The 25,673-nt window shown below is 37.6% G+C and overlaps 1 protein-coding gene across 4 annotated transcripts in view; it reads right to left on the reverse strand.

Annotated features, from left to right (window-relative positions):
* Positions 1 to 9,519: 9,519 nt before the first annotated feature.
* Positions 9,520 to 25,673, reverse strand: part of OSBPL11 (oxysterol binding protein like 11) — a 90,603-nt gene continuing 74,449 nt past the window's right edge. For 2 of the 4 annotated variants that reach the window (XM_045037052.1, XM_003991726.6), the window contains 2 exons: positions 20,463 to 20,616; positions 14,659 to 16,372 (listed from right to left, as the gene is read on the reverse strand). In XM_045037052.1, coding sequence (XP_044892987.1) covers positions 16,307 to 16,372; positions 20,463 to 20,616 — 220 coding nt within the window. In that variant the 3' untranslated portion in view covers positions 14,659 to 16,306. Of the gene's footprint in view, positions 9,754 to 12,445; positions 12,450 to 14,658; positions 16,373 to 20,462; positions 20,617 to 25,673 lie in introns of those variants that run through there. The other 2 variants (XR_006585122.1, XR_006585123.1) reach the window with 2 other exon arrangements.

The following is a 25,673-nucleotide window of genomic DNA, read 5'->3' on the forward strand; positions in this document are numbered from 1 at the left end:
AAAAAAAAAAAGAATTACCTTTTTCTTGATATTCAGGTACTACTGGCTACATAAAATAAGTTCAGAGTATTATCTTCTCTATTCAATGAAATTGTTGATTAGCATTACTTCCTCTTCAAATTTTTGTAGATCATCACTGAAACAATATGTGCCTGAAGCTTTCTTTGTGGGGAAAGTTTTGATAATCAATTAAAATTCTTTACTTATTATTAAATTTTCAAAGTATTATTTATTTTATTTTTTAAAATGTTTTTAGTTTATTTTTGAGAGACAGAGAGACAGAGCACGAATGGGGGAGGGGCAGAGAGAGAGGGAGACACAGAATCTGAAGCAGGCTGCAGGCTCTGACCTGTCAGCACAGAGCCCAATGTGGGGCTTAAACTCACAAACTCATTAATATTTTGATAATTTAAATTTAGGATTTTGAAAAAGTTCTGCACATGTGGGCAGGTTCTGTCCACTGGCAAACTTTGCTAAGGCTGAGTACAATGGGCATTGGGTATTACATGGGAGGAGCCCCTAAGGCCACCGTAGTGAATGTTTATTTGCTGCATCCCCAACTTTCACTCCTACTTCCCCTTCCCTTCCTTACAGGCTCCCGAATTTGTTCCTTGACTTTCCACAAACTTCCTCCATGCAGCCCATGTGCTTCAAGGGAGACTCACTCTGCCCCCAGATCCGGTATGGACCTATAGATACTTCCACAAGAAACACAAATATGACTCCCTAAAGCCTTAAAAACTAACAGTGATCCTTACTAAAAGCCTCTTGAAATAGTACGTGAGGAATTATATTAAATTGTTAAAACTTGCTAAAAATTCTCTTTACATATCTACATCTCCTCAGTGTCCTCCCCCTCAAAGCAACTGCTCCTCATTTCTCCCCTTGCCCTCTTACCTCAAAACTCCCTGCTCACGCGGGTTTCCTCCTTCCTCACCACCCTCCAGATCTTTTCTTTCCTTCTCAGGATGGCTCCAAGATCTTTCTTATGCAGAGAAATCTTTTGCTTCACTCATCTTCAGTGGATATCTCTGCCCGTAACCTCGCTCTGAAAAACAAAGAATCCCCCCAAAGCAGGACACAGAGGACGAGGAGGGGAGGATCTGGTAATGACAGCAGTTCGAGCTTTGGTGTTATAGTATCTGCCACGCAAATGCATGTGCATTTATATGAAATGGATAGAAAGAGGGGCTGGAGGGATACAGAGCACAATGTTAATGGTTTGGGGATGGAAAGTGAAGGCGAAATCCAAGGGCAGCGTTCACTTGTTGCTTTATAATCTCCTGTGATTTTAATATTTTACAAAGAGAAATAAACTCAAGTTCTGCTCAAGCAACTTTTTCTTAAGTATGGAAAGTCACCCTCTGGTATCCTTCCAAGTGGGAATGGAGGTCGAAGGGAGGAAAGTTGTTATTATATATACACGTCTCCATCATTTGAAATGTTACAATGAGCATCCGTTACTTTTATATTAAAAAACAAGCTATTTAAAAGAAAAAAGCAATACCATGTAATAATTATGTAGTACGATTATGTAATAAGCACAGGAACACAGAGGAGGAGCCCTCATCCAAACAGGAATGGCAATGAGAGAAGGAAGAGGGAAGAATTAACCCAGGCCAAGAGGTGGAGTGGGTGGGGCACAGAAACCCTGCAAGAGAGGCACTAAGGCATGAAACAGATGTATTTTGGGCAGATATGACATTATCACGTCCTGGAGCACGAAGGTGAGTAATCCTGGGAAATGATGGAGAGGTGGGAGGGGGAGGAAAAGGGATGGCAGAAAATGATCCATTTAAGCTCAGCCATCTGGTCCATGCTTGCTGGTTATCAAATGTTTACCACATAATATTAACTGATTTATGTAGGACAAGAAGTCTCTCCTGTAGGCCTCAGAACTCATATTCAGCTGTACGCTTCAATTCACCTCTGCTTCTTAATTTTATTTAAAAATTTTGAAAAACTAGGGGTGCCCGGGTGGCTCAGTCGGTTAGGCGTCTGACTCTTGGTTTCTGTCAGGTCACGATCTCATGATTCCTGAATTTGAGCCCCCCCCCCCCCCCCCGACGACTGCACTGACAGTGTGGAGCCTGGTTGGGATTATCTCTCTCTCCCTCTCTCTGCCCTTTCCCCACTTACACTGTCTCTGTCTCTCTCAAAATGGATAAACTTAAAAAAAAGAGTAAATAAAAAAATTTTTAAAAGAATTTTGAAACATTAATACATGTACTTAGTTCAGATATTAAGTGACACAAACAGATATACATACAGTAAAACATAAGTCAGCCTTCAACTTCTCATCTCCACTCCCTTGCTCTCCTGCCTTGAGTCAGCCACAACAGGATTTTTTCAGAATTGGAATTACTTGTTTTTAAAAATATTTCAGCCTGGTATCTGGGCTGCACAATGTCATCCCAATTTGGAAGAAGCCACATACAATGCAGGCTATCTAAATGTCTTGAGCCCAGCAGAACAGGTCTAAAGAGAGTAAGTGTAGTTTTCCCTAAAGCTCACCTCAACAGAAAATTCAAAGTTTCAAATGTTTATGAGAAATATGCCTATTTTTAACAGTGACCTTGATTAAAATGATAAAAAATTAAAAATTCTGATGGGCCAGAACTTACAGCTAAGAGTTTGCCCTAGGTAATGGAGTAAAGACTGAAAGGCAAGCTTCCTGACTACCTGCTCAAGTATTGTCTTTTACTGCACTTCCGGGTGGTTCTGAAAACCAGGAAAATTGGAAAATTGGAAAATAACAGTATAACAACTGTGAATGGAAATATAAATCTCAAGTTACCTCTGCTTTTAAATAGGCAAGGGAACATGGATACCCTAGCTCTGAGCCCTGTTTAAGTAGAATCTTAGTTAATATTAAAAAAAAAATTAAAAGTTTTTCAAAGAGTACATTCTGTATGATTCAGTTGTATGAAGTCCAAAACGAGCAAAACTAATATTCTGTAATAGAAATGAGAATGGTTGCCTCCGGGAGGCTGGGAGATTTGACTACAGAGGGGCCTGAAGGAACACTCTCAATTAAGTTAAAGGTTCATATCTTGATTTGATGTGGGCATGGGTATATACAATTATCAGAACTCACTAAACTGAATGGCTACTTAAGGTACATACATTTTATTGTTGATAATTAAAGAGAATTCGAATGAAATGAAATTCATTTGAAAACCAAGTGAAAGTTGCTCACTCTGTGATGTAATTTTTGGTCTTATACAGAGCAAACCAATTGTCTGCTTTAGTCCTTTGAATGTATTTGTGAGTGACCACGTGATTCACCAGTGATTCATTATGCACCAAGGGAAGGAAAGGGCTCAATACACTTGGAGACTTGGAACATTTTTGTGTCATTTCTTTAGTGTGACTGGGTTTTGCAGGAATTCATCAAGCTTTCAGCAGCGATATGCTCTCAGAGATGTTTGCAATTAAAGTGTTTGTCCATCCATCATTATGTTGTTTCAAAACACCTGATAAAACAGGAATTATTATTTGTTTTGCAATTTGTGAAGGTAAAATTCAGAAAAGTAAAAAATCTGCCCAATATCCCACAGTTATTAAAAGACAGAGCTGAAATGTCAATTCAGATTCAAGGAATTTGGAATTATACATGTAGGATTTTGTCCACTATGTCATATTTCAGAAAAATCCAACTCTCTGAGAGTGAGAACTAGGTTCAGAGTGATACTCCTGGAGAATACTGTCACTTCCAGGAACATAGTGAATTGAATGTCATAAGGTAGGGCCAAAACTAGGATGAGGCAAATAGGTACTTAGGGTGCAAAATTTAAGAAGGTGCTTTCTCTGGTTCAGGCAACTGTCAATGGTTGTTGACCATTGTAACCATGTTGACCATTGTAACCATGACCATGTAACATGGTTGTCAACATTACCTTGTTATTACTGATTTAAAGATAAGGAAACTGAATCTCAGAGCTAGGTTAGACTTACTTGACTAACGTTTCACTAATAGTAAATAGCAGAACCAAAAATTAAGAAGGGGTCTTTAAGCTTCAAATTCTACTAAGCCCACTCTTCAATAATGCTTTGTGATTTAGCCATAAGGAGTATTAAGACCATGAGGTTTTTAATTTATTATATGTTTAATAAACAATTGACCAAATGGCTTCCAAATTCAAGTGCAAACTTAGGCAAGAATAACCATCCAACAATTCCTGATCAAAAACTCTCAGCAAAGTAGGAATTGAACTTCCTCAAACTGATAAAAGAGTTTCTATGAAAAGCCTATAGCTAACATCATATTTAACAAAGACTGCTTTGCCCTAAGATCAGGAACTAGGCAAAATGTCTGCTCTCTCCACTTCTATTTCATTTTGTACTGGAGGTTCTAACCAATGCAATAAACCAAGAAAAAGAAATAAGGCATTCAGATTGGAAAAGAAGAATAAAACTGTCTTTATTCAAAGATGACAAGAACATCTTTGTAGAAAATTATAAGGAATCTACAGAAGAGCTACCAGGTGAAATAAATGAGTTAAGCAAGGCTGTAGGATACAAGCTCAATATACAAAAATAAATTGTACTTCTTGTGTACATTAGCAACAAACAATTAAAAACTGAAAATGTTTTAAAATGTCATTTACAAAATAAAAAATATGAAACACTTAGAAATAATTGATATAAGATATGTAAACCTGTATACTAAAAAAAAAAAACCCCAAAATATTGCTGAGAGAAATTAAAGAAGACTGAAATAAGTGGAAAAACACTGTGTTCATGGTTCAAGAGACTCGAGACTGGTAAGAAGTCATTCTCCCCAAATTGCCTGATGGATTCAACTAAATTGCAACAAAATCCCAGAAGGCTTTGTAGAAACTGACAACCTTATCCTAAGATTTATATGGAAATGCCAACTAGAATAACCAAACAACTTTGAAAAAGAACAAAGTTGGAAGACTTATACTATCTGACTTTAAGATTTATTATGAAGATATAGTAATCAAGACAGTGCAGTGTTGGTATAAAGATAGACAAACCAATTTGATGTAACAAAACAGGGTCCTTACTAGACACATACATTTATGATCAGCTGATTTTAGAGAAAGGTGTAAAGGCTATTCAATAGACAAAGGATAGTCTTTTATTCTTATTTTTTGTTGAAGTATAATTGACATACAACATCGTTTTAGCTTCAGGTGTACATCATAGTAATGCAATATTTTTATACATTACAAAATTATCCCCATAAGTCTAGTAACCATCTGTCTCCACACAAAGTTATTACAATATTATTGACTATATTCCCTATGCTGTACATTTCATCCCCATGACTTATTTATTTGATAATTGGAGGTTTTTTTTCTCTTAATCCCCTTCACCTATTTTGATCACCCCCAACTCTTACCTGTTCTGGCAACCATCAGTTTGTTTCCTATACAAGTCTATTTATGTTTTGTTTTTTCATTTGTTTTGTTTTTTTAGATTCCACGCATAAGTGAAATCATATGGTATTTGTCTTTCTCTGTCTTATTTATTTCACTTAGTATAATACCCTCTAGATTCATCCATATTGTCACAAATGGCAAGATTTCATTCTTTTTTTTATGGCTGATTAATATTCCATTGTGCATGTGTGTGTATATGTATGTACATATATCACATCTTCTTTATACATTCATCTAGAGATGGACATATGGACATTTAGGTTTCTTCTATGTCTTGGCTATTGTAATTAATGCTGCAGTGAACACAGGGGTACATAGAGCTTTTTAGTGTAAAGGATAGTCTTTGAAATAAATGGCACTGGAAAGAATTGGGTATCCACTGCAAAAAACAAAACAAAACAATTTCTGATACATATTTTGCACCATATTCAATAAAAAATTAACTCAAAATGGATTATATGCCTAAATGTAGGAGCTTAAACTATAAAACTTCTGAGAAAATATAGGAGAAAATATTTGCAACCTCGGGTTAGGGAAGATCTTGGATATGATACCAAAGCATGATCCATAAAAGAAAAAGTTGATAAACTGGACTTTATCAAAGTTAAGAACATCTGCTATTTGAAAGTTATTGTTAAAAGAATGAAAAGAGAAGCCACAGACTAAAAGAAATTATTTATAAACCAAATGTAAAAGGCTTATATCCAGAATACATAAAGAAATCTCAAACTTCAATAAGAAAACAAATAACCTTGGCACAAAAACAGACACATAGACCAATGGAACAGAATAGAAACCCCAGAACTAGACCCACAAACGTATGGCCAACTCATCTTTGACAAAGCAGGAAAGAACATCCAATGGAAAAAAGACAGCCTCTTTAAAAAATGGTGCTGGGAGAACTGGACAGCAACATGCAGAAGGTTGAAACTAGACCACTTTCTCACACCATTCACAAAAATAAACTCAAAATGGATAAAGGACCTGAATGTGAGACAGGAAACCATCAAAACCTTAAAGGAGAAAGCAGGAAAAGAACACTCTGACCTCAGTCGTAGCAATCTCTTACTCGACACATCCCCAAAGGCAAGGGAATTAAAAGCAAAAGTGAATTACTGGGACCTTATGAAGATAAAAAGCTTCTGCACAGCAAAGGAAACAACCAACAAAACTAAAAGGCAACCAACGGAATGGGAAAAGATATTTGCAAATGACATATCGGACAAAGTGCTAGTATCCAAAATCTATAAAGAGCTCACCAAACTCCACACCCGAAAAACAAATAACCCAGTGAAGAAATGGGCAGAAAAGATGAATAGACACTTCTCTAAAGAAGACATCCGGATGGCCAACAGGCACATGAAAAGATGTTCAGCGTCGCTCCTTATCAGAGAAATACAAATCAAAACCACACTCAGGTATCACCTCACGCCAGTCAGAGTGGCCAAAATGAACAAATCAGGAGACTATAGATGCTGGAGAGGATGTGGAGAAACAGGAACCCTCTTGCACTGTTGGTGGGAATGCAAATTGGTGCAGCCGCTCTGGAAAGCAGTATGGAGGTTCCTCAGAAAATTAAAAATAGACCTACCCTATGACCCAGCAATAGCACTGCTAGGAATTTATCCAAGGGATACAGGAGTACTGATGCATAGGGTCACTTGTACCCCAATGTTCATAGCAGCACTCTCAACAATAGCCAAATTATGGAAAGAGCCTAAATGTCCATCAACTGATGAATGGATAAAGAAATTGTGGTTTATATACACAATGGAATACTACGTGGCAATGAGAAAAAATGAAATATTGGCCTTTTGTAGCAACGTGGATGGAACTGGAGAGTGTGATGCTAAGTGAAATAAGCCATACAGAGAAAGACAGATACCATATGGTTTCACTCTTATGTGGATCCTGAGAAACTTAACAGGAACCCACGGGGGAGGGGAAGGAAAAAAAAAAAAAAAAAGAGGTTAGAGTGGGAGAGAGCCAAAGCATAAGAGACTGTTAAAAACTGAGAACAAACTGAGGGTTGATGGGAGGTGGGAGGGAGGAGAGGGTGGGTGATGGGTATTGAGGAGGGCACCTTTTGGGATGAGCACTGGGTGTTGTATGGAAACCAATTTGTCAATAAATTTCATAAAAAAAAAAAAAGAAAACAAATAACCTAATGAAAATATGGGCAAAAGATTTGAACAAACATTTCACCAAAGAAGGTACACAGGGGACATGTAAGCACATGAGATGTTCTGCATTACTACATTGCATCATTAGTTATGCAAATTAACATCAAAATAAGCTGCCATGACGCACCTATTAGAATAGCAAAAATTAGAAAGACTGTCCATATCAAGTGTTGCCAATGATGTGAAGTACCTGGAACTCTCCCGTACTGCTTCTGGGGGTGAAAAACAGTACAACCATTTTGGAAAACCCTCTTGCAATTTCCCAAAAAGTTAAAAACATATGCCTACCATTCCACTTCTAGGTATTTACCCAAGATAAATGAAAGCATATGTCCATACAAAGACTTGTACGAGAATATCATAGCAGCCTTGTATGTACTAGACCAAAACTGAAAACCCTAATGTTTATCAACTGGTGAATGAATAAACAAATTGTGGTATAATCCAAACAATGAATTACTATTCAGCAATAGAAAAGAATTAACTTCTAATGCATGAAACAACATGAATAAGAAGCAAAATAGTTATGCTAAGTGAAATAAACCAGACCTCCCTCCCAAAATAGACCATACTGTTTGATTCCATTTACAGAAAATTCTAGAGAATGCAAACTAATCTATGACATAAAGCAGGTTAGCGGTGGGGTGGATTGAATGGTGGCCTCCAAAAGATATGTCCACATCTCAATTCCCAGAATTATTAATTTACTTGGCAAAAGGGTCTTGGCAGATATACTTAAGAATCTTGAGATAAGGGGGTGCCTGGGTGGCTCAGTCAGTTAAGCAACCAACTTCGGTTCAGGTCATGATCTTTTTGGTTCATGAGTTCGAGCCCTGTGACGATCTCAGGGCTGACTGCTGGGAGCCTGGAGTCTGCTTCGGATTCTGTTTCTCCCTCTCTCTCTGTCCATTGCACTTCGTCTCTCTCTCTCTCTCAAAAATAAATAAACATTTAAAAAATAATCTTGAGAATAGGAGATCATTGTGGATTATCCAGGTGGGATTTTTTTTAAGTTTATTTATTTGTCAAAAAAAATTTTTTTAATGTTTGTTTATTTTTGGGAGAGAGACAAAGCATGAGTGGGGGAGGGGCAGAGACTGAGGGAAACACAGAATCTGAAGCAGGCTCCAGGCTCTGAACTGTCAGCACAGAGCCTGCTGCAGGGCTTGAACTCCCAAACTGCGAGTTCATGACCTGAGCCAAAGTCGGACACTTAACTGACTGAACCACCCAGGCACCCCTATTTATTTTGAGAGAGAGAGAGAGAACACAGTATGGGAGGGGCAGAGAGAGAGGGGGAGAGAGAAAATCCCAAGCAGGCTCTGCTCTGTCAGTGCAGAGTCCGACACAGGGCTTGATCTCAGGAACCATGAGATCATGACCTAAGCTAAAATCCAGAGTCGCGCGCTTAACTGACTGAGCCGCTCAGGCACCTCTCTAGGTGGGATTTTAATTTAATGTCAAGTGTCCTCATAAGAGGAAGACAGAGGAAAATTTGAGACAGAAGAAAGGAAGACCCCGAGAAGAGGTCAGAATGTGACCACAGAGGCAGAGATTATAATAACTGGCCACAAATCAAAGAAAAGTCAAAGATACCAGAAGCTGAAAGAAACAAAAAATGGCTTATCCCCTAGAGCCTCTAGAGAGTGTGGCCCTGCTGCCACCTTGATCTCAGACTTCTGGCCCCCAGAACTGTGAGGGAATAAACTTCTATTTTAAGTCACTCATTGTGTGTAATTGTTATGGTAACCTCAGGACACCAATACAAGAGGTTCCCTGGATATGGGACAGCAGTGGAGAGAGGGAAAGTGGGAAAGAGAGATTACCAACAGGCCAGAGTAAACACCTGAGAATGATAAATATTCTCATTATCATGATAGAGGTGATGTTTCATGGGAATACACACATCAAAACTTATAAAATTATATGCTTAAAAATGTTTATTTTAACTCCATTGCACATTAACAAAGCTGTTAAAAACAGGGGTGCCTGGGTGGCTCAGTTTGTTGAGCACCCGACTTCGGCTCAGGTCATTATTCTTTCTCAGTTTGTGAGTTCGAGCCTCGCGTCGGCTCTGTGCTGACAGCTCAGAGCCTGGAGCCTGCTTCGGATTCTGTGTCTCCCCGTCTCTCGGTCCCTCCTATGCTCATGTGTTGTCTCTGTCAATAATAAATAAACGTTAAAAACAACAACAAAGCTGTTAGAAAAAAGACATCATGGGTCTAAAACAAGACTCCACTTGCAATATTCTGACCTCTTCTGAGTAGTCCACATAACATTGAGACATGGTGCATTCTCAGGAAACTGATCATAAGATGAAACCCCACCATATGAAGCCCAGCTGAATAACCTCAGAATATTAGCATTGGGAGAACTGACATTCAAAGATACCAAGTATTGCTACGTGCAAGAAAAAATATTCTCATCTTATATGAACTCCATTAGAACTGAGACAGATCCTGGTACAAAGAACTTTGGTATAAAGTGTAGTCCACAGATAAAATAGCTGTTGGAGGAGCTAGATCCTGGGAGACCACCTAGATATTGTAGAGTGGATGCCTCTCTTTGACTCTTTCCTCTGTTGGGTCCTGTTTTTCTTGATTTATCTTTCCAATTCCTGCTTTTTTCCCCTCCTCTGATGTGTTGCTGGAGCATGTGCTTTTTCATAGCTTCCAGAAAAGGAACAGCTAGGACAAAACTGTTTTAAATTTTGCATGTCAGATTCGTCTTTTGGCTGGGGATAAAATTCTAGGCAAAACTAGAAGTATTTCTCTTTAGCCTTTTAGCTTTCAGTGATGTTGAAAAGCCTGATGCTATTGTTTTTAGAATCTTCTCTTTGCCCTTAGTGTTAGAAATTTCACAATGATGTGGTTTGTTTGGGGCTTTCATTTTTCCCTTATTGTGCAGGATATTCATGGCATTTTCATTTGGATTCATGTCATCCAATTCTGGGAACTGTCTTGTACATATATATGTATATATATATAATGTATGTATTTTTAATATTTTTCCTTCTGGTTTTTAATTCCTTGAATCTTCACTAGCTATATGTTAGACTTCCTGGATTGCTCTTCTAATTTTTGTATTTCTCTCCTATTGTCCATCTTTTGTCCTTTTGTTCTATTTGCCAAGAGTTTACCCTTACCTTCTATAACTTCTTTTGAGTGATTAATTTGAACTATCATATTTTTAATTTCCAAGACATGTTCTTTTTCCCTCAACAGTCCATTTAAAATAAGCATTTGTGTTTCATACAAGCAAGATGATCTCATCTGAGGATTTAATTTTTTTCGAAGTTATTTCCCACCATTTCCTGAATTATGGATTTCCTCAAAATTTTTTCCTGTTTGGTCTTTTTTTTTATTCGCTAGAATCTTTCTTCAAATGTCTGCCGATCCTCAGCTGCTAAAATGAGATGTAATGTGTTGTCTATACATACAATGTGTTGGTAGGAGGATGGATGTGTGTAGATTCCTGGTGAAAGGTTATGTTAGTGACTTGGCTTTACTGTAGTTAACAGGATTGTCAACTGAGAAATTTTTTTGTTGGTGGGCCCTCCAAATATATCTGTAGTAATTTTTTTCTGGAGTTGTTCCCCCAAAAAGGATTTTTTTCTTCAGATCTTTCATTCATTAATTTTTAAAAATATATTGTCAAATTAGCTAACATACAGTGTATATACAGTGTGCTCTTGGTTTCAGGGGTGGTTCATCACTTACATACAACACCCAGTGCTCACCCCAACAAGTGCCCTCCTCAATGCCCATCACCCATTTTCTCCTCTCACCTGCCTCCCCCTGCCCCCGCATCAACCCTCAGTATATTCTCTGTATTTAAGAGTCTCTTATGGGTTTGCCTCCCTCTCTGTTTGAAACTATTTTTCCCCTTCCCTTCCCCCATGATCTTCTGTTAAGTTTTTCAAGTTTCACATGAGTGAAAACATAGGATGTCTGCTTTTCTCTGGCTTATTTCACTTAGCATAATACCCTCCAGTTCCATCCACATTGTTACAAATGGCAGTATTTCACTCTTTTTCATTGCCAAGTAATATTCCTTTGTGTATATAAACCACATCTTCTTTATCCATTCATCAGTCGATGGACATTTGGGCTCTTCCCATGGTTTGGCTATTGTTGGAAGTGCTGCTATAAACATTGGGGTACATGTTCCCCCTATGAATCAGCACTCCTGTATTCTTCGGATAAATTTCTAGTAGTGCTATTGCTGGGTCATAGGGTAGTTCTACTTTTAACTTTTTGAGGAAACTCCATACTGTTTCCCAGAGTGACTATGCCAGTTTGCATTCCCACCAACAGTGCAAGAGGGTTCCCCTTCTCCACATCCTCGTCAACATCTGTTGTTTCCTGAGTTGTTAATCTTTGCCACTCTGATCAGTGTGAGGTGGTATCTCAATGTGGTTTCGATTTGTATTTCCCTGATGATGAGTGACGTTGAGCATCTTTTCCTGTGTCTGTTGGCCATCTGGATGTCTTTGGAAAAGGGTCTATTCATGTCTTCTGTCCATTTATTTACTGGATTATTTGTTTTTTGGGTGTTGAGTTTGGTAAATTCTTTATAGATTTTGGCTACTAACCCTTTATCTGATATGTCATCATTTGCAAATATCTTCTCCCATTCTGTCAGTTGCCTTTTAGTTTTGTTGGTTGTTTCCTTTGCAATGCAGAAACCCCAAAAAGGATCTTTTAATCTCTTGCCTAAAGAGATAAGCCTGACTGCCAATATTTGGGGAATGGGATAGGGAAAGATGCTGTGAGATCTCGTACTTAAGTATGTAGACTTTAACTTGTTCCTCATTTTCAATTTATCAACTTGTGTTCCTGAATTGGAAACCTCTCTCGTTCAATCTCTCCAGTCTTGTAGGGTGGAACAAGGGTTAGTCACCTAGTTGCATTGTTTGGGGCTTCTTATGTAGACTTTGAGCCAAACTCCTTGCTTTAACATTTTTTTTAATTACCATTTTTAAGTAAGCTCTACGCCCAATGTGGGGCTTGAACTCATGACCCCAAGATTAAGAGTTGCATACTTTACTGGCTGAGCCAGACAGGTACCCCCCAAATCCTTAATTTTCAACTCATTGATCAACTGCCTTCCAAAGAACCTAGGTACCATGAAGCCTTTCTAGGGGTTGGAAAGACCAGTTAGCCTTGTCCTTGTCAACAACTCATTTTCAGGAATTTAGGTTTTGGTTTCTTCCTTCACATAAGCCTGTAAAGATAGGGATAGTATTTGTCACATCGAGTCTAACGCATCATCTGGCCCCAAAGGAATACTTAACAGATGTTTGTGGAAGGTCTAGCTATATGAAGTGAGCACTAAACTTTGAGCAATAATGTCTTCATCTACAAAGTTGGAATGGCCATCCCTGACTTTGCAATTTCACAGTGTTACTGTGAACATCAAGTAGTGAAAACATGTGCAAAAGCTTTGTAATATGTAACAATTTCCTGTGCAGCTTGGTTTTCGGGCAAGGAGGGATTTTATGCCACTAGAATATATATTTTACTGGAATTTTCATTTTCATGTATATGAACTTGTCTTTTATATTCCCATCTGGTAGACTCATCTTCTCTTTCTTCTCCCACTATCTTTGCTAAATCACCATTCGGCTTCCAGTCACTGTACTAACTCTAAGGAACTGGAATCCCTCCCAAGTGTAGACTGTGGAGTGATCACACAAAATTGCCTTTCTTTGGAGGAGCACATTGAATAGAAGTTAGCCTTCATCTTAAGGCAATATTTTAAACAAAATTTCATACTTATATAATTAATTAATAAATCCTTTAAGAATTAATCTATAGAAAAAATTTTTTTAAAGAATTAATCTGTAGAAGTTGGTTCATCAAGTACCAGATATTTATAGTTATGAGTAAAGTACTAGAATTACAGAATGAGAAACTCAATACTTTTCTTATTATTTTTGGTGACAAGTAGGCATTAGAGGTGATGTTGGTTACAACTGAAGAGTTCAGGGAATCAAAATGTAGATGCCATATCTCACCCAATACACAACCTAAAAATTACTTTCAGGGCTTCAAAACTATTCAAAATGTAATTAATTAGAATATAAATTATGGAGCTTAAATACAAACATCTGACAGAAGGGATAGGGTGATAAGTGTCATCATCATGGTGAAAAGAAAAAAAAATCCAAATAAATGGCCAGAACATTGTCTTTTTGTCACTACTGCTCTTGAACTTCTTAACACACAATTCCGAAAAGCCAGAAAGAAAGCGCACATTTAAAACTTTGATCCAGGGACATTTAGGTGGCTCAGTTGGGTTAAGCATCTGACTCTTGGTCTCGGCTCAGGTCATACCTCGAACATGAGTTTGAACCCTGCATCAGGCTCTGTGTTGACACTGCAGAGCCTGCTTGGGATTCTCTCTCTCCCTCTCTCTCTGCCCCTCCTCTGCTCGCTTGTTCTTTTTCTCTCAAAATAAGTAAACTTAAAAAAATTTTTTTAAATAAATAAACTTTGACCCCAAAGAAAAAGATACAAATCAGTGGCAACTGCTGCAAAGATTCATTTCTCTAGCTAATTATCAACAACATCTAGATAAAAAATAAAACAGAAAAGACCTCTAACTCTTGTCTGGTAGATAAGCTGCAGTGAAGTCAAGATGGAGACAAGGTAAAATAATTACCCAAAATTGGTATTATTACTTCACTCTTGTCAAAGAATCAACCCAATATCATGAGATTTCAATTACTTATAAATGTATTTTTTTCTTAAGAATTTTTAAAATCATATTTCAATAATTCTTAAAATGGCTCAACAACTGAAAGAAATAAATAAGTATTCAAATGGTTCAAAGAATAAAACAAAACCGAGTTTAATTTTACATTCTTGCTCTATTTCCAGACTATTTAAACATTTTAATTTTTAAAACCTCTTATTGAATATACTTCCTTATCTCCCTAAGAGATTCCTGAGGGTAAGAATTTAAAGAAAAAAATCCATGTCCCTCTCAAATGAATAGGGGGCTAACTCCTCTAAACACAAACCTTCTATTTCTCTCCTTTCATAAAACAGACAAAGACATTATTGTTCTCTAGTTTTATTATTTTTCAATCTTCCCAACACATGAACTATAACTCATTTTGAGATTTTTCAGTGCATTTCACAGCAAAAATGAACAAGGGAATCATTAAAATGGTTGTACATAAACCAGTTATTCTCTTATAATTTACAATTTGTTGAAAAAATTATTGTTTTGCTGTTTTCATCCTATTAAACCCTTCAATAAAACACAATTTATCAGAGCACAAAGCTTAAACTTCTTATGATGATGCAAGAGACACAGCCACCTACAATGGCTGATGACTAACAGGTATATGTTACACACACTGATTGGAAGACCACATCAGAAGAAACAGAGTAAGGCACCACTCTTGGAAAATTAAGGTAGCTTGCAGTAACAAGTGTTGAGCACCATAAGTAGGTACTCAATAAATACTTGAATGAATGATGAAAGCCATAATTAGCACTATTCTTTTAGTTGCCAGCAATCCTTCAACCTCAGTAAAATACTTATTAAAAAAAAAAAGAGATTTGTACCTGAATACAACTTCCTGATATCTTTTTTCCTAGTATCTTTTCACTTCATATTCTTTCTTCAGCATTTGAGTTTCCTTGAGAAAAAAAGAAAACCATACCATACATGCACTCAGCCACATATATAACTTCTGAATTACTGACAAATATGAATAGTTGTTTTAAATTTGAATGGACAGAGGTAAGATGAAGCATACTTATTCAGAGGGATAGCACATAATACTGGATATTAATCTACAAGTGAAAAAAAGGTAAGGAAAAAAAAAGTAACAGTTTTATTTTTTAAATGTTTGCTTTGTTCTTTAATGCCTCAGTTCTTGAGAAAGGCCAAGATCTCATCATATTGACATGAACACATTTAAAAAATTGTCTCTCAAGTGTAACATTTAATAAAACTAGGTATTGAAAAATGTTCTGAAATTTTTCAAGTCAATGTTGTTTTCAAGTATAATAAAATGCTCAGAAGAAAAAATTCTCCATGGTTATAATTCTAATCAATTTATAAATATACTTTTTAAAAGAGAGTTCCAACAGAGGTGGATAATGGATAAGTTCCTCAGACACAGGCACACAGTCTCTTTGAAGGAACAGAATGCCTTGTTACTACAACCTGGTTGATTTTTTTAACACTGATTTCAGGCACAATGGCTGAATCCACTTCTGGGTCATCGTCCTCCTCCTCTTGGGTTTGTTTGTAAGAGCAGTGAATACTTCAGTTACTGACAGAAAGCAAAGCACAAACTCTGAAAGAGACTTCACTCTTTACTATAAAGAAATCAAAATCACTGAGTTCTCACGCTTGTGTGTATCTGCTGCCCCCATGCAAAAATAGGGGATTTAAACCTAACTTTAGGAGCAGGAGCTGGATAAAAGATGAATCATCTAATAATTCACGTGAAAGGTTTTCGGATGATATTGCTCGTATCACATGAACAGGTTGGTGAGAGGCCCGTCGTGCGTCTTCAACACTTTGGTCTTGCTGCAGTTCTGTGGTGCCCTAACAGGGACATTCGGGTTTAGCCAGATTCAGTCTGTGCAATCAGGAAGCAGGTTACTCAGTGCAATGACTCCATTCTGGGAGGGTTTAGGGTAAACAGAGAAGAAGTTCATTTGGTCGAGTCTCAGATAGTGTGTGTCACTCCGCAGGCTGTGTTGCTGGAATTATTTTCCAAAGGGGCTTATGATAAACCCAGCCATCTCCCTGAAACAAGTAGAAAAATAAATTAAAGGACGATTCCTCTAATATTTTCACAATCAGTAACCAAAACTAGAAGCAACATCTTCACTAAGGTGGAATTCTACGGTCACATACATACATACATACATACATACATTTATTTATTTATTTTTATTTAATTTTTTCACGTTTACTTATTTTTGAGAGACAGAGACAGAGCACAAGTGGCGGAGGGGTAGAGAGAGAGGGAGACAGAATCCGAAGCAGGCTCCAGGCTCTGAGCTGTCAGTGCAGGGCTTGACGCGGGGCTCAAACTCAGAAACCGCAACATCATAACCTGAGCCGAAGTCGGTGCTTAACTGACTGAGCCACCTAGGCGCCCCATCTACTGTCACATTTAAAAACAAAAGTTTTTGTGACGGAAAAAATTCTCTGTGCTTAAGATGTCAAATAATGTCTGTGGTTTAGCTAGGATTAGGGGAGAAATTCTGGTCCGGGGGCACCTAGTTGATGCTCCATCACCACTTTATTTGCAGAAGTCATTTGTAGCAATTCTGCCAATTTTGCCAAGACACTGCAGACTTAGCCTCACCCACAGAGTGACAGGCAGCAGGTGGAGCACAAATGGTCATCAAGCTACTAGCCGTTCTCTACTCAACTCTAGTAGTTGAGTATTATTTTCTAGTTCTTTCCCAACTCTACTCCCATTAGTTTTCCCTGGCTCCTGTGAATAGGGTACTGCGAGGAGCAAAGTTAGAGTCAGAGAATGAACTACAACCAGAGAAGACCAAGCGAGAAAAAGAAATGCATGAAGCCACATACTGGAGTACAGGACTTGACACAGTTGAGGTCAGGGTAGCTAAGAGTAGAGTTCAGTGTTTATGGGACTAGGCAAAGTAAGTCAGATCTGAGGGGACCCTGGGTGGCCCAGTGGGTTAAGTGTCTGGCTTTGGCTCAGGTCATGATCTCACAGTTTGTGGGTTCAAGCCCCATGTCGGGCTCTGTGCTGACAGCTCAGAGCCTGGAGCCTCCTTCAGGTTCTGTGTCTCCCTCTTTCTCTGTCCCTTCCCTGCTTGTGTGCTCTTTCTCAACAATAAATAAACATTAAAAAAATAAATAAAATAGAAGTCAGATCTGAACCTGTCTTTAACCCATAGCTCCTTCAATTTATTTATACTATATATCTATATCTATATCTATATCTATATCTATCTCTATCTCTATTTATCTATATATCTATCTATTCTTATTCCAAAAATGACTTAAGACAAGCAATTACTTGGCTCCTAATGACAAGGACTCACTCTCTCCTTGAATGAATTTCATTAAATGATGAATTCTTTTTTTTTAATTTTTTGATTTTTTTGTTTTTAAAGTTTAGAGACAGAGAAAGAGTGAGTGGGGGAGGGGCAGAGAGAGAGGGAGAGAGAGAATGTCAAGCAGGCTCCACACTGTCAGCATGGAGCCCGATGTGGGGCTTGAAGTCACAAACCATGAGATCATGACCTGAGTTGAAACCAAGAGTCAGACACTTAACTGAGCCACCCAGTGCCCCTCTTTTTTTTTTTTAAAGTTCACATTTATTTTAAGAGAGACAGCAGGCATGAGTAAATGGGGGAGAGGTAGAGAGAGAGAGAGAGAGAGAGAGAGAGAGAGAGAGAAAGAGAGAGAAAATCCCAAGTAGGCTTTGCACCGTCAGTGATGCAGGGCTCAATCCCATGAACCATGAGATCATGACCTGAGCCAAAATCAAGAGTTGGACGCATAACCAACTGAGCCACCCGGGCACCCCAGCTCCTTGACTGAATTTTAGTCAGACTCCTTTGAGTTCTCTTCTTGACTAGGCCTCATCCATGGCCTATTGAACCCAGTTTTAGCAAAGAATTTTGATAAGCCAGTTCACTAAGAATCTCCCCTACTCCAAACCCTGATTTCTAAACTCCTCTTCTTCCACCCTTGATATCTAATCAAGTTCCTCTACCTCACCCCCATCCTTGATATTCGACCAAGATTCTCTTTTGCACCCACTCCTTCGCGTTTCCACTTGTCCTTGTACTCAGAGTTAAGTATAATCCCTCTTCTTTACTACAATAGTCCTGAATGAAGTTTTCCTTGACATTTTTAGTAAGTGTCAGAATAATTTTTCTTTAATAACGGCAACCATTAGGTTGTTTATATTAAATCACCTGGTTGATAATTCTCAACTCCTATAGTACTGTTTTTGAAAAAGATGTAACCATCACAGAACGCTAGATTGACAGTGGCTCTTAATAATATCTGTCCAAGGATACATGAGAAGTAGCAACTTTACATGTCATGTCAGTAGCAAGAATTAGGGTGCCTACCTTTTAAAATCTCATTAATTGTACCTTTTTTAAAAAAGATTTTAAGTAATATCTATACCAAACATGGGGTTCAAAACAACCCTGAGGTCAAGAGTTGCATGCTCTATCAACTGAGCCAGTCAGGCGCCCCTATATCTTGCAGCCATTATAGTTGCTCTCAGACCCCAGAGTTCACTTTTAATGAATTAGAGAGGTCTTCCCTTAGGAATTCTCTTCCTAGAATCTGTTCCTGATATCTCAGCTTTCTTAATGAGTTTGAAATGAAAAAAACCACAGTTATCAGACTATAGCTTTGAATAATAATTACAAAGTTTTATTTTTTCATCTAAAAGAGTAGATATGTAAAGTACTTTCTTTTTATTATTCCTATCTATGAAAATGACCGATATTTATAATAGATACCCAATGATTAGAAAAATGAAAGTAATGAAGCAACTATAATAAACTTAAACTTATAATAAATAAAAAATAAATGGAGTTTTAAGGTTAATAACTATGCAAAAATCAAAATTAAATTACTTTTTCCAAATTCCTTCCTGATGGACCAATATTAAAATTCAGTGGGCTTCTTTAGACTTGGCTATGGTAAGAAAACTTTTTTTTTTCCCTTTTAAGTAGACTCTCTACCCAACATGGGGCTTGAACTAACAACCCCGAGATCAAAAGCTGCATGCTCTTCCCACTGAGCCATCAGGCACCGCTGACAAGAAAAAAAATTTTTTTAATTGAAAAAAAAAAATGTTTGTTTAATTTTTGAGAGAGAGAAAGAGAGAGAGAGAGAGAGAGAGAGAGAGAGAGCAAGTCGGGGAAGGGCAGAGAGAAAGGGAGAACAGAATCCAAAGCAGGCTCCAGGGTCTAAGCTGTCAGCACAGAGCCCAGTGCGGGGCTCGAACTCAGGAACAGTGAGATCATGACTTGAGCCGAAATCACACACCAACTGACTAAGCCACCCAGGCGCCCCGAGAAAATTTTTCTTGATAACAGCTCTGGTCTGCAATCATTCACCTTACTCTGAGTTCTACCAGAAACTAATAAACCAAACCAAACAAAAATCTTTAAATTTACTTAAGAATCTGGCAATTATTTGGTCTAGCTGCAAAATCAGCGCATGAAGTCTTCTACCTAAGCCATGGTCTCATATAGAACTAGTGGTGCATTACTATAAAATGTACTCCCCATTATTACTGGATTTTTTTTATTGTTATACAATTCCTTTTTATGTTAAGCTCAAAATTCCTGGTAGTTTGAACCTACCGTGGGACTGCTATACAAACTGATAAAAAATTTCTATGTGATAAAGCATATACATATCTGAAGGTTATAATGCATGGTCCCAATTTTTGGTTTTCTAAGCTGAACACCCCACTTTATTCTTTTTTCTTAAATGTTCCAAAGATTCTAGCCACTGCACTAGCCTTTGTGTAGCCAATTAAGTTTCTCATGTCTCCCTTTAAAATGTAGTCTCTGGAAATGAACAGAAAATTTCAGTGTAGTTTGAAAGGCAATAAATCGTCAATTGTCCATTCTATTATTGTGACTGGAGATTATGTTAGCATTTTTGTTTGTGGCCAACTTAATCCCAAAATCCATTTCACCTGAACTGCTGGTAAACTATTTTGTTTTGTCAAATTGTGAAAAGTTCCATGAAAAAGCTCACGGTTATGCTGGACTATTTTTAGAAATAAAGATGTCCAAATGATAACAACTCAAGAAAGCCTAGTAAACTACAGTAGATAACAAGTTTTAGTCTGAAGACACGTAGGACAAACCTCTTTAATAAAATATTTGGTTTTCCAGGGTGTGCCTGTTTCAGTACGATGCCTTTCTTCAGTCCTCTGGCGTTCTTCCAGGGTACGTTTATGCTCTGTGGCTTTCTCGATTTCAGATTCCCTCAGAGAATCTGTCACATTTTTCCACAATCGTCTATAATTTGAAAAAACACACATTTTACATTCTTTAGAAAAATATAATTAAATAGAACTTATACCCTTGAAATTAACAGTAATTTGTTAAAATTATTTCCTAAATCAGATCTATAATTTCATGCTTATGAGTTATAAGAATACTGACAACTATGTTTCTGATACTAATGTCAAAGATGCTGCTGCTTCTGCTTTTTCTTTTTAAATTAAGAATAATTTGTATCTTCCCAAGTTATAAACATATTGTTTTTTTAAGAAGCTTAGGAAATAATAAGCAAAAAGGTAAATACAGTTTTTAAAAGCTGAAAGGTAAGAGAGACCACTTTCTGCTTCTGGACATGATGAAATAATAGGGACCAGATCTACCTTCATGCCTTTAATCAAGTAGGAAACCAGACAAAATATATTGAAACAACGGTTTGTAGATATTGAGCAAAAGCCAGTACAGAACAGTGATTCCTGTTAATCGGGAAATAAATGAGGGGAGTCCTATGGGTGCTCCAACTCACTGACTAGAGTTTATAGGCACAGCAGAGACAGGAAAGCTCAACAAACTCCAAGCAAAAGAAAACTGCAAGATAATTCTTTGGGGGAAAGAACAGTCTGTTCAACAAATGGTGCTGGGACAACTAGATATCTACAAGCAAAAAGAGGACCTGAGACCCTTACCTCATAATACAACTTTTACAAAAGATAGGAGAAAAATCTTTTTTTTTTTTTTTTTAAGTTTGTTTGTTTGTTTAGAGAGATAGCGTGCAAACAGGGGAAGGGGAAGACAGAGCAGGAGAGAGAGAATACCAAGCAGGCTCCGCACTGTCATCACAGAGCCTGATGCGGGGCTCGAACTCACAAACCATGAGATCATGACCTGAGCTGCAATCAAGAGTCGGGATGCTTAACTGAGCCACCCAGGTGCCCGGACAGAAGAAAATCTTTAAGTCTTTGGGTTGGGCAAAGATTTCTTAGATATAATACCAAAACCACAATCCATAAAAGAAAACACTGATAATCTCATCTCAGCAAAATAAAACCCTTTATACTGAAGGGGAAAAAAAACACTAAGAAAATTAAAAAATGAGCAACAAAGAGAAAATATTTGAAAAACACATATCCAATAAAAAATCTGAATCCAGAATTCACAAAGAACTCCTACAATCCAATAGGAAGACAATCACACATTTCACCAAAGAAGATACACAAATGGCTAATTAATTAGCATATGAAAATATGTTCAACATCATTAGTCATTTGGAACGTGTGAATTAAAATCACATTTTAAGACACTATTTCACACCAACTAGAATGGGTATAAGGCAGGCAATAGCAAATGTTGATGAGGATGTGAACTGGAACACTTATACATTGCCAGCAGGAATGTAAAAAGATGCAGCCATCTTGGAAATTAGTTTGGCAGTTTCCTGAAAAGTCAAATGTAAAACTTGTAGACAACCCAGCAATTCCACTTGGATATTTACCTAGAGAAATGAAAACATATCCACCACCAAATTTACATGAGAATGTTCATAGTAGTATTAATCATCAAAGTCCAAAACTGGCAATGTCCATCAATTAGTGAATAGATAGGCAAAATGTGGTTCCATATAATGGAATACTATTCAGCAATATAAAAAAATGAACTACTGATACATGCTGTATCATGGATGAACCTCGAAAACATTATGCTAAGTGAAAGAAGCCAGGCACAAGGTATCACATATTGTATGATTCCATTCATCTGAAGTGTCCAGAAAAGGCAAATTTATAGAGACAGAAAGTAGGTTCCCTGAGACTAGGGATATGAATGGACATTAACTGTAAGTGGGCATGAGTGATCTTATGGGAGGATGAAGATTGTGAAACTGATTGATGGCAATGACTGCACCATTCAGGAAAGATGCTAAAAATAACTGAATTTATACACTTGAAATAGGTGGATTTTATAATATGTAAAATACATCTTGATAAAGTTGTTTTAAAATTTATTTATTTATTTTGAGAGAGAGACAGATACAGAGGGATACAGACAGAGAGAGAGAGAGAGAGAGAGAGTGAGTGAGCATGTGCAGGGGAGGGGCAGGGAGAGAGGCAGAGAGAGTATCCCAAGCAGGCTCTGCACTGTCAGCGCAGAGCCAGATGCAGCGCTCTAACTCACAAACCGTGAGATCATGACCTAAGCTGAAATCAAGAGTCGGATGCTTCAGAGACTGAGCCACCCAAGTGCGCTTTGATAAAGTTTATTTAAAGTGGCACTTTTAGGGCGCCTGGGTGGCTCAGTCAGTTGAGCGTCCAACTTCAGCTCAGGTCACGATCTCACGGTCCGTGAGTTCGAGCCCCGCGTCGGGCTCTGGACTGATGGCTCAGAGCCTGGAGCCTGCTTCTGATTCTGTGTCTCCCTCTCTCTCTGTCCCTCCCCCGTTCATACTCTGTCTCTCTCTGTCTCAAAAATAAATAAGAAAACGTTAAAAAAAAATTAAAAAAAAAATAAAGTGGCACTTTTAGTATTAAAGTAGAATTCAAAGCAAGAACTATGACCACGGATAAAGAAGATTATTTCATAACGATCAAGGGTTAGTACATCAAGAGACATATAATCCCAAATGTGTATGCCCCTAATAGAAAGCTTCAAATAACATGAAGACTTACAGAACTACAAAAAGAAATATTCAATTATAATTGGTAATTTCAATAACTGATCTCAGTTACTGATCTCAACTGAACAAGTACACAGAAAATTAGTAATCACACAGAATGCTATAAAAATACTATCAACCTACCTGAGCTAATTAATATTTACAGATTACTGTCACCTAACATCAAAAGAATATACATTCTTGCTAAGTGCACATGAAACATTTACCAAGACAGAATGTATTCAGGGTCATAAATTTCAAAAAATTTGAAGGACTGAAACCATACAAAGTACACCCAAAATTAAGCTAAATTAAAAATGAATAATGGGAAGGTAGCTGGAAATTTTATAAATATTTGGAAATTAAATAATGCTTTACTAAATAACTTCATGAGGGGCACCTGGGTAGCTTGGTTAAGTGTCCTACCTCAGCTCAGATCATGATCTCATGGTTCGTGGGTTCAAGACCCGCATCGGGCTCTGTGCTGACAGCTCAGAGCCTGGAGCCTGCTTTGGATTCTTTCTGTGTCTCCCTCCCTCTCTGCTCCTCCCCTGTTCACACTTTGTGTTCCTCTCTCTCTCTCAAAAACCAACATTAAAAAAAAAAAAAAATTAAATAACTTCATGAGTCACAAGGGAAATTAGAAAATATATATCAAGAATTCGAAAGTTGTGAGATATAGACAAAGCAGACTTAGAAATGTATTAAATGTATATATCAGGGAAAAAGGAAAAACAATGGCCTAATCAGGGGTCAGACAACTATGGCTGGCTGCCCATTTTTGTGAATAGATTTTTATTGTAACATACGGATATCTATCTATCCTTTCACTGTTTGTGGCTGCTTTCATGCTACAGTGGTAGAATTGAGTAGTTGTGGTAGAGACTATCTGGCCCATTAGGCCTAAAATATTTATTCTCTGGCCTTTTATAGAAGTGTGCTGACCCCTGACCCAAGCTTCCCTTTTAAGAAACGAGAAAAAGGAAGAGCAAATGATGCACCAAGTAAGCAGAAAAGAGGAAATAAAAAAGAGCAGAAATCAATGAAGAAAATAGAAATACAGACAAAAACCAATGAAACCAAACACTAGTTCTCTGAGTAAAATTAATAAATCTTTAATCACATTGATTAGGAAAAGAAAATATTACCAACATGAAGAATTAAAGTAGGGACATCACTACAGATCTTACACACATTAAAAGAAAACTAAGGGGGGGCGCCTGGGTGGCTCAGTCGGCTAAGCATCCAACTTCAGCTCAGGTCACGATCTCTCAGTTCGTGGGTTCGCGCCCCGCGTCGGGCTCTGTGCTCACAGCTCAGAGCCTGGAGCCTGTTTCAGATTCTGTGCCTCCCTCTCTCTATGACCCTCCCCCATCCATGCTCTATCTCTCTCTGTCTCAAAAATAAATAAACGTTAAAATTTGAAAAAAAAAAAGAAAAGAAAAAGAAAACTAAGGGAATATAACTTATATGCCAATAAATTCAACAAATTAGATTAAATGAATCAATTTCTTGAAAGATACAAACTGCCAAAGTTCACTCAAGACAACCTCAATATCAATATAAAGATATTGAATTTGTAGTTAAAAACCTTTCCCTAAAGAAAACAACAGAGCAACCAATATCCCCCATGAATGTAGATATAAAAAATCCTTAATAAAATTTTAGCAAAGAGAATCCAGCAGTATCTCTTAAACATCGCTTTAGGGGTGCCTGGGTGGCTCAGTAGGTTAGGCGTCCAACTCTTGCTTTTAGCTCAGGTCATGATCTCACATTTCATGAGACTGGGCCCCATGTCAGGCTCAGTGTTGACAAGAGTGGAGCCTACTTGGGATTCTCTGTCCCTCTCTTTGCCCCTCCCCCCTCAAAATAAATAAATAAACATTAAAAAAATCTGCTTTAATATAGCTGGATTCTTATAGCTGTTTCTACATTCAGTCTGTTGTGATATGTTGTTTTAGTTAAAGTATATAAAGAAAACCTGGCCTCACACTGATACATAGTTGAAAAGAGAATATTTTATTTTTTGAAGTTTATTTATTTATTTTGAGAGACAGAGAGAGTGAGCAGGGGGGGACAAAGAGAGAGGAAGAGAGAGAGAATTCCAAACAGGCTCCCCACTGACATTGCAGAGCCTGATGTGGGGCTTGAACCCATGAACTGTGAGATCATGACCTGAGCTGAAACCAAGAGCCAGATGCTTAATCAACTGAGCCACCCAGGCGCCCCTAGATTGCACATATAAGTGAGATCATACAGTATCTGTCTTTTTGACTTATTTCACTTAGCATGATACCCTCAAGGTCCATCCATGTTGTCACAAATGGCAGGATTTCCTTCTTTTTTATGGTTGAATAAAATTCCACTGTATATATATATACTGTAACTTCTTTTTTAAGTTTTTTTAAAATATTTTTTTAGTAATCTC

This window comes from Felis catus, chromosome C2, assembly GCF_018350175.1.
Source record: "Felis catus isolate Fca126 chromosome C2, F.catus_Fca126_mat1.0, whole genome shotgun sequence".
Classification (NCBI taxonomy): Eukaryota; Metazoa; Chordata; class Mammalia; order Carnivora; family Felidae; genus Felis; species Felis catus.